The sequence below is a fragment of the Pseudochaenichthys georgianus genome, chromosome 4 (genome assembly GCF_902827115.2).
Source record: "Pseudochaenichthys georgianus chromosome 4, fPseGeo1.2, whole genome shotgun sequence".
NCBI classification, from domain to species: domain Eukaryota; kingdom Metazoa; phylum Chordata; class Actinopteri; order Perciformes; family Channichthyidae; genus Pseudochaenichthys; species Pseudochaenichthys georgianus.
This window is the reverse complement of record NC_047506.1, coordinates 7,990,369-8,005,623: the sequence shown is the minus strand read 5'-3', so window position 1 is coordinate 8,005,623 and position 15,255 is coordinate 7,990,369. Positions and strand designations below refer to the sequence as shown.

At 40.0% G+C, this 15,255-nt stretch overlaps 1 protein-coding gene across 2 annotated transcripts; it reads left to right on the top strand.

Annotated features, from left to right (window-relative positions):
- The first annotated feature begins 1,016 nt into the window (after positions 1-1,016).
- On the top strand, positions 1,017-15,220 carry bsg (basigin). 2 transcript variants are annotated; one of them, XM_034081631.2, is made up of 9 exons: positions 1,017-1,243; positions 5,099-5,449; positions 7,013-7,181; positions 11,419-11,507; positions 11,674-11,813; positions 12,027-12,303; positions 13,810-13,834; positions 13,932-14,004; positions 14,132-15,220. In XM_034081631.2, the coding sequence occupies exons 1-8, from the start codon at positions 1,180-1,182 to the stop codon at positions 13,990-13,992; spliced, it is 1,176 nt and encodes a 391-aa protein (XP_033937522.1). In that variant the 5' UTR covers positions 1,017-1,179; the 3' UTR covers positions 13,993-14,004; positions 14,132-15,220. The 2 variants fall into 2 exon arrangements, with proteins under 2 accessions (XP_033937522.1, XP_033937524.1); XM_034081633.2 differs by lacking the exon at positions 5,099-5,449 and having other exon boundaries at positions 1,021-1,243.
- Positions 15,221-15,255: the final 35 nt, after the last annotated feature.

The window sequence follows — 15,255 nt, the reverse complement described above, 5'->3', positions numbered from 1 at the left end:
GAAGAAATATTTCTATCATCTCGATATTTCTTTGCTAATATCTCAATTGTGTTATGTGTCATTATGTTACGTCTATATGGTCACTGATTACAGCCTACATTTTAAATGGTGTGCTGAGCCTGGTCCATGCCTTCTGATCAATTGTTTCTTACCCAGTACTAACCTCATAAATCAGATTTTAAATTATGCAGACAATTCATTACCCAATTTTTGGTATTCACCAACATATGGGTGCATTTTCGTTAGACACTGTATTGAGTTTACTGATGTGCATGCTAGTCCTGTAAATATGTGATACAAAAGGTGTTTCTCTCTTAAACATCGACATAATTATTCTGTTTTGACTTTATTACATTTTACATTAACATCCCTTTAAAATGTTGTTCCCCTGAAACACATGGAAATGGAACTTTCACCACTTTTCCTTTAATACCATTAGATTGAGCCTATTTTTTAAAATAACAGAAATATGATCATGAAATATTAGGGGTGGAATGTAATGCAATAGTAATTGCGTAGATGTATGTACATCTACGCAATTACAATTTTCAGGTACTTGTGTTTCACTTATTTTCGCATTATGCTAATTTATACTTCACTACTACATTTTGGTACATCTTATTACACTACATTCTTCTTCTTTTTTTAAATAGTTACTAGCTACTTTGCCGGTATGGATTCACAATAGAGAATATAAATCAACCAATAAATCAGTATAGGTTAACCCAACAGTAACCTATAGCAAGTAATTTTTTAGTAAAAACCTAAACAAAAATGTATTTTTTAATCTGATATGGTCCGATATGTTAATGGGAATGTGTGCTTTTACTCAAAGTACAATTTTGAATGCAGGACGTTTACTTCGTAAACAGGGTATGTTTACAATGTATTATTGCTACTTTGCAAAACATCTGAGTACTTCTCACTGTTAAATAGGTTTAGAAAGAGGTCCATTCTTGATGGCCACCGAGAGCGTGGCCACGCCTATAAAGTTTTACGTCACGTTTACGTGCTGATCAGGGCGTATGCGTGAGGTGCAACCAGAGGACGACATCAACTGAAACATTTCAGCGTCCACATCTCGCTGGAAGTTCAGATTGAAAAGGAGGAAGAAGATTCCGCCCGTCGAATTAAACATTGTGTTTATTCGACGACTTAGTTAATACTTAATCATCCACCATGAACTTACTGTGGGCTGTCAGTGCCCTGCTGTTGAGCTGTTGGCGAGCCAATGCGTCCACAGGTAAGAATTGTTTGTCAGCCATGTTGGGAGAAAATGTATCGTTGACTTTGCCCTTACTGGTTAACGCTAAGAACATTAAACAATAGTTAATTCTGCTTCTTATTAGCCAGTGTTATGAAGCGTATTTTCTCTGTCGAATGTTTTCGCAGCTACAACTATTACGAAATGTAATCACCGTGAATAGGAAACAGTCACGTAGAGCTAGCTGCATTGGGTTAGTGTTCTCGCTATGGACACATTTAACGTTAGTCGGAAAATCCTTTCGGACGATTTACCAGGCCGTTTCGTGACAACACCATTTACATAACGTTGGATTTGTCTTTTTATCTGCCTCAGCTTTAAAGAAACGAGGTGAGATATTCATAAAATGTTAGCGGTGTAAACGCTCACAAGACGTTAATTTAAAGCGTATGGTGGTTCAGTAATGTTTGCTGTTGTCCACTGAATTAAATGACAGTTGCGTAACGTTGGTTAGTTATGGTAAACGTCAGTAATTATCGTTAACTGCTGTTTTCACCCTGAGGGTACAATAGTAATTTTAGATGTGTAATGGGTTTCCTCACAGCATTTAAGGAACTGGAGCCTTGCTTTGTGACGTTAGAAGAGCCCCCATGGGCATAGTTGGGGGTTTGTTCTGATAGACCGGCCATGGGTTGTCTTTTCTGTGAGCCAGTAACATTAGGCCCAATCAACATGATGCGTATCAGCTGTCACAATACAGTATTTGCAGCCGCCTGTCATTTTCTGTAGCAGTACTTGTACTACTATAGCAGGGGTGTCCACACATTTCCCCCTGAGGGCCACTCACCTAGAGATGATGTATTTTGCCCCATAAATTAAGTTATAAGTCATCAAAATCAATCACATGTAGGTATATTATTCTTGATAATTGAATATGCTTAAATAAAAACAGTCTCCCTCCCAGCTTTCCATTAAAAGGGTAGAGATGTTGTATTGAGGGTCTTTGAATGACCTGCCGCTTGACCTTCTTTGCCCAACTCGTACGGTGGCATGTGTCACATTTGAATAACATTACTGTGAAAATAAAGCTATTCTCTTAGTTACAGAAAGCACAATGAATTACCTGTTGGTTGCGTCACGTGACATGGGTGTCAGTGTTGGCTATTATGGCAAATGACAGGCTTGGCTTAAATGCTCCTTGGAATTGGGTGTGAGCTGTGAGCCATATTTATGGCGATGCTTACTTCTGCCGTTAGCTGTGCATATAGCAGTTGTGTTTTACATTTTATAATAAAGCCACCTTCAAATTGTTACCCTAATGCCACATCTCTATGAACGATCACCCCTTAATGAGCTTGTAAGACTTTAAATACAATAGTGAACACATAGGACACCATTTATACGAATGGGAGTTATTCAGTTGTTGTAGTGCTTAGGATTTTGATGTCTGTTTTCATGAAATGTATGCCTTTTTACATAATTAAAATGGAATACTGTTGAAATGGATTCATGCTTTCTGAAAGAGCACACTTCATAATAGTCATTTTCCTCTGTTTTGTCTTTTAAATTTAAATTTTAAAGGTCCTAATCATTTGCTAAACGCTAGGAAATACAAACCACCATTTTAAAATCCTGGCTGCTCAACCTGCTTCACTCAAATGATTCTATTGCAGTCGACACAGACAGTGACAGGTTGTTGTATTTTGGTTGTGGGAGTTGACATACTTCTTAGTGTTGATACATCTTTATTCCACCACAACTGAGTGACTAAAAGGTTGGCTACTAGATCACTCTACACTAGAAACGGAAAGCTTGACAAATCTGGTCATATTCAAAGGATTTTATGTCTGTTGAATGTGACAAGTATTTGCCCCCTCCTCCATCAGTTTATTTCCAAACTGTGACCTTGTCAGAGTATTTGAAAGGCTGAAATGAACACATATCATGGCCTCTTAACAGTGTGCCTGTTTTCTACGAGTGTCATTGGTTTTTGCATGTTGCACCACTGGCATCCATTTTCTATTGGAACGGTTCTTGCATTGTACGAGGAGTGTTTCCCACATTCTTTTGTTAGATTTTAGGTTGGGTGGATTCATGCATTTTAAAGTTAAATTAAATACATAAATATGGTGCTCTTTAATGGCTACATTTGCTCTTTCGTGGTTCCCATCGAGAAGTGTAAAACTATTTCGAATTTATTATGAAGCTGTGATGGGATAAATCAAACGATGGAGTGTTGCTGCTGTCTGGGTCACTAATGGAAATCACAGACTAGCTTTTCCTGTTCAGCTTAAACATGGCAATACACGTTGTCACCCAACTGTTGAGTGGCATGAGGATCACATGTTTCAAGCTTTGTGTGTACCCTTTGACTTTGTAATAGGATCAGTAAATTCCTGCTTGAGTTAAATTTTCAACCAACTCTTTCTCACTCTAAGTTATGAGCACATATCCTCATGGTTATGGTTTATTTGCTATCTCTGCATGATATTTGTTATTATATGTTTGTCCATGTACAGTATGCTTTAAGATGTTCAGTCCCTTTGTACATTGTTCAGGCAATTCACTTAATGTTAATCATACACAAAGGTAGAATATTAGCTATGGCATTTTTTTCTGAAAGGGCTCCAGGGCTAAAGAGCAGGGGGCTAAAGTTAATCATGTGCTACGAAGTTGACCTTTTATGTAGTGCTGATGGAAACCACCAAGCTTCCTTCATAGGTTACATAATATTTGAGAAGAGAACGAGGGTCTCGGTGAAAGTTATCTAAAAGTGGTCCTCTTTTGTTTTGTCTGATTGACTCTATGTTCATTTGTGGCGTTTTTATTCTTGGTTTTCTTCTGCTCTATTAGTTAAGGTTTTTATGAGAGGAGTTGAAAAGCTGGCCGTGCATTGGCCTGTAGCGTGATAATGGTATTTTCTTTTTGACCCCCTCCCCCCTGGCTACCACTGAGAGGACAAACAAGTCCTCCCTGCCTATTATGAAAATACATATCTTCAATTCTTGGAAGAAAACAAATGTTTAAGTTTAAAGTAAATCCATCAGAAAGGGATTTTGTATGTTATGAGACTACAATTCGTGAGCATAAAGTCAAAGGAAAAATAATTCCTTCACACAGCTCAGTGCAACCGAAGTGCTTTAAATGTTTTCCCTTGTAAATACACCAAAGGCAAATGCTGAATGTTAGCACCTCTCAGTGGGGATTGGAAAAACAGGTGTTAGCACAGTTTAACACTCTTACCACTGTTGGATGTCACGAGTTACACGAACAGCCCGAAATGTTTGCCTGTCCAAGGCTTTCATGGTTTTTTGATGATATGTTTTTCATTTGAAGCTCATCTGCCTTTTTCTTTAGATTTCATTCATTCCACATTGCTTTGATTTCATGGGAATGCTATTGGATGCTTTTAATGTCTTTGTCTTTTTATTCCTTAAATCTTTTGGGGATGCCTTGATCAAGCTTATTCCAAGATTGACAACATTTATTTTTCAATAATTGCTAATTTAAGTACTTTTAAAGCCTTTTTAAACGACTATCACACTGACATTTTAAATCACTACTTACTGTAAAGTTTTTAAATATAAAAAACATCAGCTTGGCTCATCCGTAATTACCTCTTTAGGTTGCCTTTGTTATTTTTCAGAGTGCCAGAAACTAATATTTATTTACCAAAATAACTTGTGGAAATTGATGCTCTGATCTTTGTTCTGTGCTTCATTTCATTTGTGTTCTAACTTTGTCTCTTTTTCTTTCTTTTTCCTGAATGCTTGTCTTTGTTCTATCACGGCCTTTTATCACCAATCCATTAAATCACATGGCTTGCTTTAAACCATCGCCTTTAAACAATACTTAAAATCTCTGTTTGCTGGGCTGGCTGTACACGTTGTTCAGCAGGATTTATCAAATCCCCCATGTCTCGGATGAAACTGATCGGTGACAGCGCAGAGCTGCACTGTGAAGTGGTTGGGAACCCCCTCCCTGAAGTGCAGTGGTGGTTTATACAGGGTGAAGAGCCCAACGAGACCTTCACCCAGCTCTTTGACGGGGCACATGATGACCGTGTGCTGATTAATGCCACATATATATCACACGCCACTAGCACCCTTCACATCTCTAGCCTCAACCTCAACGACTCGGGCACGTACGAGTGCCGAGCTTCCAACGATCCTGACCGTAACGATCTGAAGAAGACGCCAAAAATCAAGTGGATCCGCTCGCAGGCAAACATTATTGTGATTGAAAGTGAGTGGCAGAGGAAGCATGAGGAGACTCCGGTCAAAGTAGCTTGGCTGTTCTCTCCTCATTACTGAAGTCCTGGACATTCAGCTCCTGTTTCACTCCCAAGCCTCGTAGTTCCACTCCCAAGCCTCGTAGTTCCACTCCCAAGCCTCGTAGTTCCACTCCCAAGCCTCCTAGTTCCACTCCCAAGCCTCCCGGTTCAATACCCTCTCCAACCCGGAATACTCTCTCCCTCGACTCTCCTCAAAAGCTCCAAGGATGTCCTGTAGTTGTGTCCGAGCCTGGTCATAGAGTTTGGCTGGGCTTTTCCCTAATCCTGTGTTACCTGACACAAAACTGTGTCTTTAATCTGATGCCTTTTTCCCCTTGTTTCAAGCAATAGGTACCACAATGATACCGTTTTAAAATATAATACTGGTCATAAGGTTGGACATGTGCAAGTGGCTCCTGCAGGAATGTTATTCCATGTGAGCAACAATGATGATGATTTAATCTTTTAAAGACAAACAAAAAAGGGGTGTCAGATTTCTTGATTAGCATTTCTTCTTCGTAGACATTAATTAAAGCTATCGTTTTCCTTAATAGGTACTAACATTGGCAGTGCCCCCTTTATTTCTGCTTTTAGACCATCCCTGTGGCTCATAGCATACTAAACTGTATGCACAGAAGATGGAAACTCATTATTACAAATCTCAGTCATGGGCTATCTTTCTGGGTATTATTGTTATCACTTTGAAAGATTGGTCAAGCTGTTTAAGCAAAACAAAATATGTATTATATTTCAAACCACATTTGTTGCATCTTCTGTGCATTTATTTAAACACATTTTCCCTATGACCTTGTAGACTTCTGTATCTGCTAGATTTCCAGTACAACTCATATTCTATCCTCTGTTCTACTGTTGGTGGGACAGACCACCCCAATTAGGCGAGCTCTTTCCTACTTTCTTGGAAGTTCTGTGAATTTGTGTAGAGCCTGTAATTTTGTCACATTGGTATCTTGGTTTCATTTGTGAGAACAGATTTGTTTTGCTTTTCAAATTTGGTAAGTTGAAAGTCAATGTGATGCCTTGGTAATTATTTTCACTTGGCACTCAACAGTCACCTCGACTAAAACCCCAATCTATTTGCACCCTGGCATGAGCAAGATGTTTTTATTTCTTTGCTCACAAATTAATGTGGGCATAAGGCTGTCATGTACATGCCCTCTTACATTTGAGCTAAAAAAATCTCTATTTTCTGTAAGGAAAACTGTTGAGTGTTAAAAGCAAGCATACAAATGAACTATATATTACAAGTGATTGCACTTATTGATGATACATTTGCAATACGTTCAGGGATGAAGTATAAAGGCATTAAGACAGCCATTCCCTGAAAGACAATAACTGCACATCAAAGTGCAGATACTACATTTTGCTCGTTTTTTTTAGTTACCTCACACAAATCACACTAGTTTTACCTTCTTTTTTTTTAGGGCAGCATTGATTTCTAAACTTGCCATAAGCTGGACTTCAACCATTTTAGAAAAGGTTGTTAATATATTATTTTTTTCTCTCTTCATCTTAAGCTCCAAACATCATCACCGAACCCTCTGAGGTCAGCAACCAGACCTCTGCAGTCCTCAGCTGCAACCTGACGGAGACCACCCTCCACATCAAGGGCTCCCACTGGGTTTACAATGGCAAACTCATTGAGGATTCCAAATCCGAGGAAGCCACGGCATACACAATCCTCCGGTAAGTCTTCAGTGTGTACAGAATATCAGTATGACAATACGACACCCTCTGTCCTTAGACCCTCACATCGTACAAGGAAAAACTTCCGGAGAAAACCCACAGTTTCAAGGGAAAAATGGGAGAAACCTCAGGGAGAGCAACAGAGGAGGGATCCCTCTCCCAGGACGGACAGACGTGCAATAGATGCCGTGTGTAAATTGAAAAGATAATACATTTGCAACATAGGTAGTCCAAATGTTTAGAAATGCATGTGTGTATAATAGGAAAATGAATCCACGAGAATATCCATCCAGGACCGATGATCCAGGACCGCAGCCACGACTCGCGATCCAGGACACAGGACCGCAGGATCATCCATGTCTCCGGATCCCGGCGTATATAGACACCAAAAAGAAAGACATTTGGGGAAGCTGGGTTAATCGGAACATGAGAGTACACAGGTATAGACCGAGAGAAGGAAGAAGTAAGATGTCCCCCGACAAACTAAGCCTATATCAGCAAAACTAGGGGCTGAATCTAATCAGCCCTAACTATAAGCTTTATCAAAAAGGAAGGTCTTAAGCGCACTCTTAAAAACGGATAGGGTGTCTGCCGCCCGAACACAAACTGGAAGCTGATTCCACAAATGTGGAGCTTGATAAGAAAAGGCTCTGGCTCCCATTGTACTTTTAAAGATTCTAGGAACAACCAACAACCCTGCATTCTTGGAACGCAATGCCCTAGTAGGACAGTAGGGTATAATGAGTTCTTTAAGGTAAGATGGCGCCTGCCCATTAAGGGCTTTGTAGGCGAGAAGAATTTTAAATGCTATCCTGTGTTCTATAGGGAGCCAGTGTAAGGCAGCCAGAACAGGAGTAATGTGGTCCCTTCTCCTAACTCTGGTTAGTACACGAGCCGCAGCATTTTGAATCAGCTGAAGCGACTTGATTGACTTCTTGTTACTCCCTGATAATAAAGAGTTACAATAATCCAGCCTAGAAGTAACAACGGAAGATTAGAAATAGGTCTATAGTTGGCTAAAACCTCTGGATCGAGGTTGTGCTTTTTAAGAAGCGGTTTTATCACTGCTACTTTGAATGATTGTGGAACATAGGCTGATAATAAAGACATATTCATAATATTTAATAAAGAAGTGCTAATTAATGGAAAAACTTCCTTCAACAGCTTAGTTGGAATTGGGTCTAACATGCACGTTGATGGTTTAGAAGAGAGAATCATTGAATTTAATTGTTCAAGGTTAATGGCAGAAAAGTATTCTAGTTTACTATCTAGTGTAATATTAGAACTTACGTTTCCGGGAGCTGTTGATAACACTATACTGGTCAAAGGCAAGAGGTCATTAATTTTGTTTCTAAGAGTAACAATTTTATCGTTAAAAAAGCGCATAAAATCATTACTACTGAGTGCTATGGGAATAGAAGGCTCAATGGAGCTGTGGCTCTCTGTCAGCCTGGCTACAGTGCGGAAAAGAAATCTTGCATTATTCTTATTCTCATCTATTAAAGGTGGGGTAAGTAAGTTTCAGAAACCGGCTCGAGTGCACTACAATTTGAAAGTACACAGCCGAAAAGAATCCGCCCCTTCCTTCAGACTTCCTTACAGAGCACCTCCTCCAACACACATGAACGCGCACACGACGTCAGCAGACTGGTGAAAGTGGCCGCCTGTTGCTGGCGAGTCATTGAAGTACTGCTGCAATGCACGCCCAATGAGGGCACGAGATACATTTGTGCGTGCACGAGATGGAAGGCTGACAGACAGGGCGGCAATCGGCTAAACGGATTGGTTGTACTTTTTACATTATCACGGCTTCCACAGATGACACTTTTGTATGGATTTTTTGTCAAAGCACTTAAGATATTCATTGCTATCGGGATGTTAAGAGCATTCTATGGAATATAACAAAGTGTATCTCGAGCCGGTTTCTCAAACTTACCTACCCCACCTTTAATGAAGAGTAGTATGCTGCTCTCGCTTTACGCAGTGCTTTCTTATATTCATTGAGAGTAATATGCCAAATTAAACGAGATTCTTCAAGTTTAGTGGAACGCCATATCCTTTCAAGTTGTCTAGACTTTTGCTTTATTTTGCGGGTTTCGGCATTATGCCATGGAGCTAATCTGTTTTATTTTCTTCTTTTTCAAAGGAGCAACAGTCTCATTTTATTCGCAGCGCATCTGTAGCACTATCAACAACATGATCAATTTGGCGTGGTGTACATTTTGTATAAGTTTCCTCCCCTACATGCAGACATGCTATCGAGTTAAGTATTGGTGGAATCTCTTCCTTAAATTTGGCTATAGCACTAACAGATGGGTTTCTGCTGCAAGAGCTTTTGACTAATGCTTTGTAGTCTCGTAATAGTACTTCAAAAGTTACTAAGAAATGGTCGGATAAAGCAGGATTATGCGGTTCGACTAAGAGTTGCTCAATTTCAATACCATAAGTCAGAACAAGGTCGAGAGTGTGATTATAACTTAAGGTTGGTTTATTTACACTCTGACGGAAACCAACAGAATCTAATATAGAGTTAAATGCAACAGTAAGGCTATTTTTATCATCGTCAACATGAATATTAAAGTCACCTACGATAATTACTTTGTCTGTTTTAAGAACCAAAGTTGATAAAAACTCAGAGAATTCTGATAAGAATTCTGAATAAGGACCTGGTGCACGATACACTGTAACAAATAAGATTGGCTGCAAAGTTTTCCAGGTCGGATGCATAAGACTAAAAACGAGGCTTTCAAAGGAGGTATAATTTAATTTTGGTTTAGTATTGATAAGTAAACTTGAGTCAAAGATTGCTGCAACTCCACCTCCTCGGCCCGTGCCTCGAGCAATATGAGTGTTGACATGGCTGGGTGGAGTGGCCTCATTTATGCTGACATATTCTTCATGTCTCAACCAAGTTTCAGTGAGACAGCATATATCAATATTATAATCTGATATTAAATCATTTACCAATATTGCTTTAGATGCTAGAGATCTTATGTTTAAGAGACCACATTTAATCTTCCTGTTTTGTTGCACTGTAGTAGTTGTTACATTTACTTTTATTAGGTTATTATGTATGACACCTCTATTAGGTTTTACCTTAAATTGTCCTTGGGCAGACACACACACCATTAATATTGGGTAATTTATTGGGTTCGGGATTCCTATGGGTGACTGCCTAGGAGAGAGTGCAGAGAAGCGTGTAAGACTGCGACTCCGCCTCCTGGTCTCAACTCCAGTTTGTCATGGATTAAGTCCACAAAGCCCTGAAATGTTTGCCGAAATGAGATCTGCACCTTTCAAAGTAGGATGAACGCCGTCTCTCTTAATCAGACCAGGTTTTCCCCAGAAGGCTGTCCAATTATTTACGAAGCCCACATTGTTTGCTGGGCACCACCAAGACAACCAGCGCTGACATGATGACATGCGGCTATACATGTCATCATTGATCAGATTGGGGAGGGGACCAGAGAAGATTGCGGTGTCCGACAATCTATGGCACAATAAAGGAGCTCATCCTCTGGTTGTGCTGTATATGTCCTTTGTCTTGAAACTGGTCATTAACATGCTGTTTTCCACTAGCTTGTGTTGAAGAACAATGTTTTGCATCACTCACCAGCCAAAGGTGACTGGTTACATTTGAACATTAACTAACGGCTTTGCGTGTCTTGCTCCAGTCTTTTTGCTCTGGTTCTAATGCTGTCCCTTTCTGGCTCTCTCACTACAGTCAGTATCCATCTTCATCCTCTGTTCTCTCTCTCACTTGCACATTTGTGTGTCTGTTGTTCTCCCCCCCCCCCCCCCCCTTCTCACTACTCCCTCTTCCTCCCTGGCTGCCTCCATTAGCAGCAAAGCTAGAGGCGCCATTCAGTGCTCTTGATTATCAGAGAGATGGACCGTGCAGCTTTGCCTGTAGTCTTGGCAGCGCGGATAAGCACCCCTAGCAGTGTGCTCACTTGCCATGACCTTAATTCCCCGTTAGAGAGCGGGCAGAACTCTACGGGACAGCAGCACCGAACAAAGCGGGATTGTGATTACCAGGGGAAATTTTAAATATTTGATGCATGAACAAGCAGCTTTATTTGGAACTCCTGACCACTGAGCATTAACGAGCTTCTGTTGAGAATGTTTACTCGCTAATTGGATAACTAATCTCCGAAAGTGTTTTCGGAGAATCTTTTAAGGTCACCACCTGTTTGCAAAGAGTAATGGAATCCCTCTTTCTTTTTTCTTTCAATAGTTTGAACAAGATCACCCACAATTCTGCTGGGAAGTATGAATGCGTGTTCCTGACCGAACCAGAGGTGAAGCAGACTATTGAAGTCAAAAGTGAGTTCATTCATTAATATCACAGATCAAAGTTGCATTCATCGATAGTTTTAATGTCAATTCAACTCTATTTTTACATGTGGGAGCATGTGAATTTACATTGGCAGACGACTGCGCTCTCAGGTTGCCATTCTAGTTTGATGATGTGTTTCTCTTCTTGCCGTAGTCCTTCCCCATGTTGCTGCCTACAAGCACTCCGAGCACGGCAATGAGAATGACATAGGTGTGATGGTGTGTGTGAGCCACGGCTACCCACTGCCCACTGACTGGACCTGGTTCAAAGAAGAAGAGGGCAGCCCCCCAACGGTATTTGTTTCTTAAGCTTGGATTATCTTTAAATGATTCATGATAATTATCCCCTGTACTGAACCCAGATAACGTGCAAATAACATCAGTCAACTTAAATATTGTGATTACATTTTTATTTTATTTCCAGCACGTCTATTGTAAAATAAAAGGAAATCATGTCAAATACCTGTCTTTTGCATTACTAACTTATTAATTAAAAATACCCCTCAGCCTATCATCAATGGTACTACCGTCAAATATGAGATCAAGAGCACCCCCAACAAGACCACCCTGACCATCAATGACCTGAGCATGGAGAACGACATTGGGGACTACAGCTGCTCTGGAACCAATGAACTGGGCACCAACTCTGATAAGATCCACCTGCGTGTGCGCAGCCGCCTGGCCGCTCTGTGGCCCTTCCTCGGCATCGTGGCCGAGGTCATCATCCTGGTGACCATCATCTTCATCTACGAGAAGAGGAGAAAGCCCGATGACGTCACTGACGGTACGTACGCCATGCTGCCTACACCACTATATACTACATCAAATCGTAAACATTGTTGAGACGGACATTGGCCTTCTTATTCACTTTTATGAGACATTGTGTCTACAACGATGTATGCTGTCATAATAAAGGCCGACAAATCGGCTAAGGAAATTGCCATCGATGCTTCTTTAATCCTAGGTCCTCTTTCATCTTCTAACTGACGTCTGGAGCCTAGACAACTCCACCACTGCTTTCCCCTTTAGTCACTGTGCTTTTTGTTTTTGGTGTGAAATAATGACACAGGTTTTGAGAGTAGAAAAATGCCCATATATCATGAAAAGATAAGTTTCAAATTGACTGTGGTAAAAATAACCACCAGTATACGGTAATTTCCTACTTGTGCTCAACTTCTCTTGATGCGTAGACTAAAGGACTTTAAAGTCATTCAACTTTCAACCGGAGAAAAGGGCATCACACTGTAGGCGTTGTTTATTTGGCTGAGTAGGAAAGATTGAGTGCCCCCCAGTGGAATCCAGAGACCGTTACGTTAAAACGTTTTTTCAAAGTCAGATATAAATGCTGTAGTTGCATGCATTTTTATTATGAACCCTTATTGTCTGTTATTTGTATTTTATTTTAATTATGACCAGATGTTAGATTCCCCCTTTTTGTGTAAACGATCTGTGATAGAAACTATTATTTTTTATTATTTACATTTTTACTTCTCTGTTCGCTGCTGATTTTGCATTTTGGTAAGTGGACAAAACTGCATGTCAGACTGAAGTGGTTGAGCTGAGATGACCGCGTGGAAACAAAAAGCTATGGGAGTCTGAATGATCTGCTTTCGTAGTCGCCACTTCTAAGAGGAATGTGCTCAAAGATGTGGTCACTCTTTCACTGGCCCTGCAATCAGAGCGAGCTTCAAACATGTTCCGTCCACCCTATTGACCCTTTCTAAAAACCATGTGTTTGAGCCAATGAAAGAGTCAAATGAGACACATACGCTAGTGTAATGGTTTGACATGAACACGTAGAGCATTTAGAGGTTCAAGCATTCTGTCTGCATGCCCTCCGCATCTTGTACTTTATGCATGAAAAAGAATAGGCTCGGTACTTCATTTACATACGTCTCATTGGCCACAGATATGGGGTTTCTGTTGCTCTGGTACACGCCAGGTTGTGTGTTAGCGCCGTCAGTTTTCAAAGCGGCTTTCATATGAATACAGCCACTGGCGTGTTCCTCTTGTGTCTTTTGCTTGTGTTGCATGAGCCGCTGTGATGCTAGGGACGACGGGAACATGTACACACGTTTTGATTCATGGGAGTTTAAATATTATAGAGCCAATAAAGAGACATACGCCAGTCTTTAGTGATGTGTTCTTTATATTAACACAACCAGGGAATGTGGTTTTAACATTTGCTACTATCATCTGTGGGAGAGGCATGTCTTGCTCACACCAGTAACACTGTTATTGATAACTGACTTGTTTTTGTTTTCTTCATTGACCGGTTACTGCTGTGCAGATGAGGACTCAGGATCTGCTCCTCTGTAAGTACTGTTAGCAACTCACCAACTGCATTTTCTCTCAAGATTTAGTCTTTTATCGATAACTCATGCTTGCCTTTGTGTTTTTTTTTTTTTTCAGGAAGAGCAACTCTACTGAAAATCACAAAGACACGAATGTGAGACAAAGGAATTCTAATTAGAAGCTGAAAGAGGTGCGTAAAAGTTATTACTTTAAACTATAATTGGAAAAAGCATGTATTTCTTCCCCACTCTGTATATTAAAAACAAAATGGAGACACCTTTTTAAATTCTTCATCGTGCAACTTTTCTCTATCCTAGATGGACATCCAGACGGCGGTCCAGGACTCGGCGGTTGTGGCACATTATACCGTGCACCCTGCATCTTGAAGAACCTTTTTGTGCTTGGGTGTTAATGTTTTAAGAAACTGACTGATTTCCTTTAGTTTCCTTCTATATTCTTCTCCACATCGTGCAGCCACAGAACATAGTGTGAAGTATTTTCTGCTTGAGGCCGCTGGGCAAATATTGCATGAGTGTAAATTACCGGTATAGCAAAGTGTTTGTTTGTTGTAAAATCATTAGACGGTTCATGTGAAGAATGCTTCTTTGTGGTCATGTTTCTGTTAATGCTGACGCTTCCTTCGCTGGCCTCACTGTTGTCGGTCTGTGCTTTGTATATTCTCCAATCTGGAAGACTTCTTTATAAAACAGCACAAGTCCTGTTATGAGGACAACTTTTTTGATCCTAATCACTGCCATTTAATATCAAAACAACAAGAGTGCGTTTTTAAATCATCTGAAGCAGAGTTTCATACTTTGCCTTTACAACCACTATTTATCTTTCTGTGCAAATGTGACGCTTCAAATGAAAATCAGACATCCTTTGATTTACGGTGTTGTTGCCATAAGAAATTACAGTTCTTTAAGTGGGAAATCATTTGTCCTTTTAAAATCAAGCAATTTATTTTTCTGTTAACATATTTTTTACATTTTTAGTTTATGTCACTTGTGTTTTTGTTGCTAATCTCACATCCAGAGTAAAACATATATTAAGGACTAATTGCAAGAGATGTAACACTTGCTTATGTTGAATGCAACTTGAACACACGTGTTTAATTTAAGTACAGAAGACAAACACTTAATTGGATGGTTTTTTTTCTCACTCGATCGGAGATGAGACAATTGTGTGCGATTGTTGGACCGTTGTCTCTGTTACCTTCACTGTGTAGATTATGCAGAAGCCATATGTTCCATTTAACCGGATTAGTGTTGTGATTGGATATTGCCATTTCAGAGTTACACAGATAAAAAGATCTAGCCAGAATTGTGTGAATTGTTGTACAATCCATGTAAATGGAACACCGTCTGTTGCACAACTCACAAACTGATTAAAGGCATTCCATTTTACAGCTTGTTTGTTGACTTTCTTACATTTTTCTCAG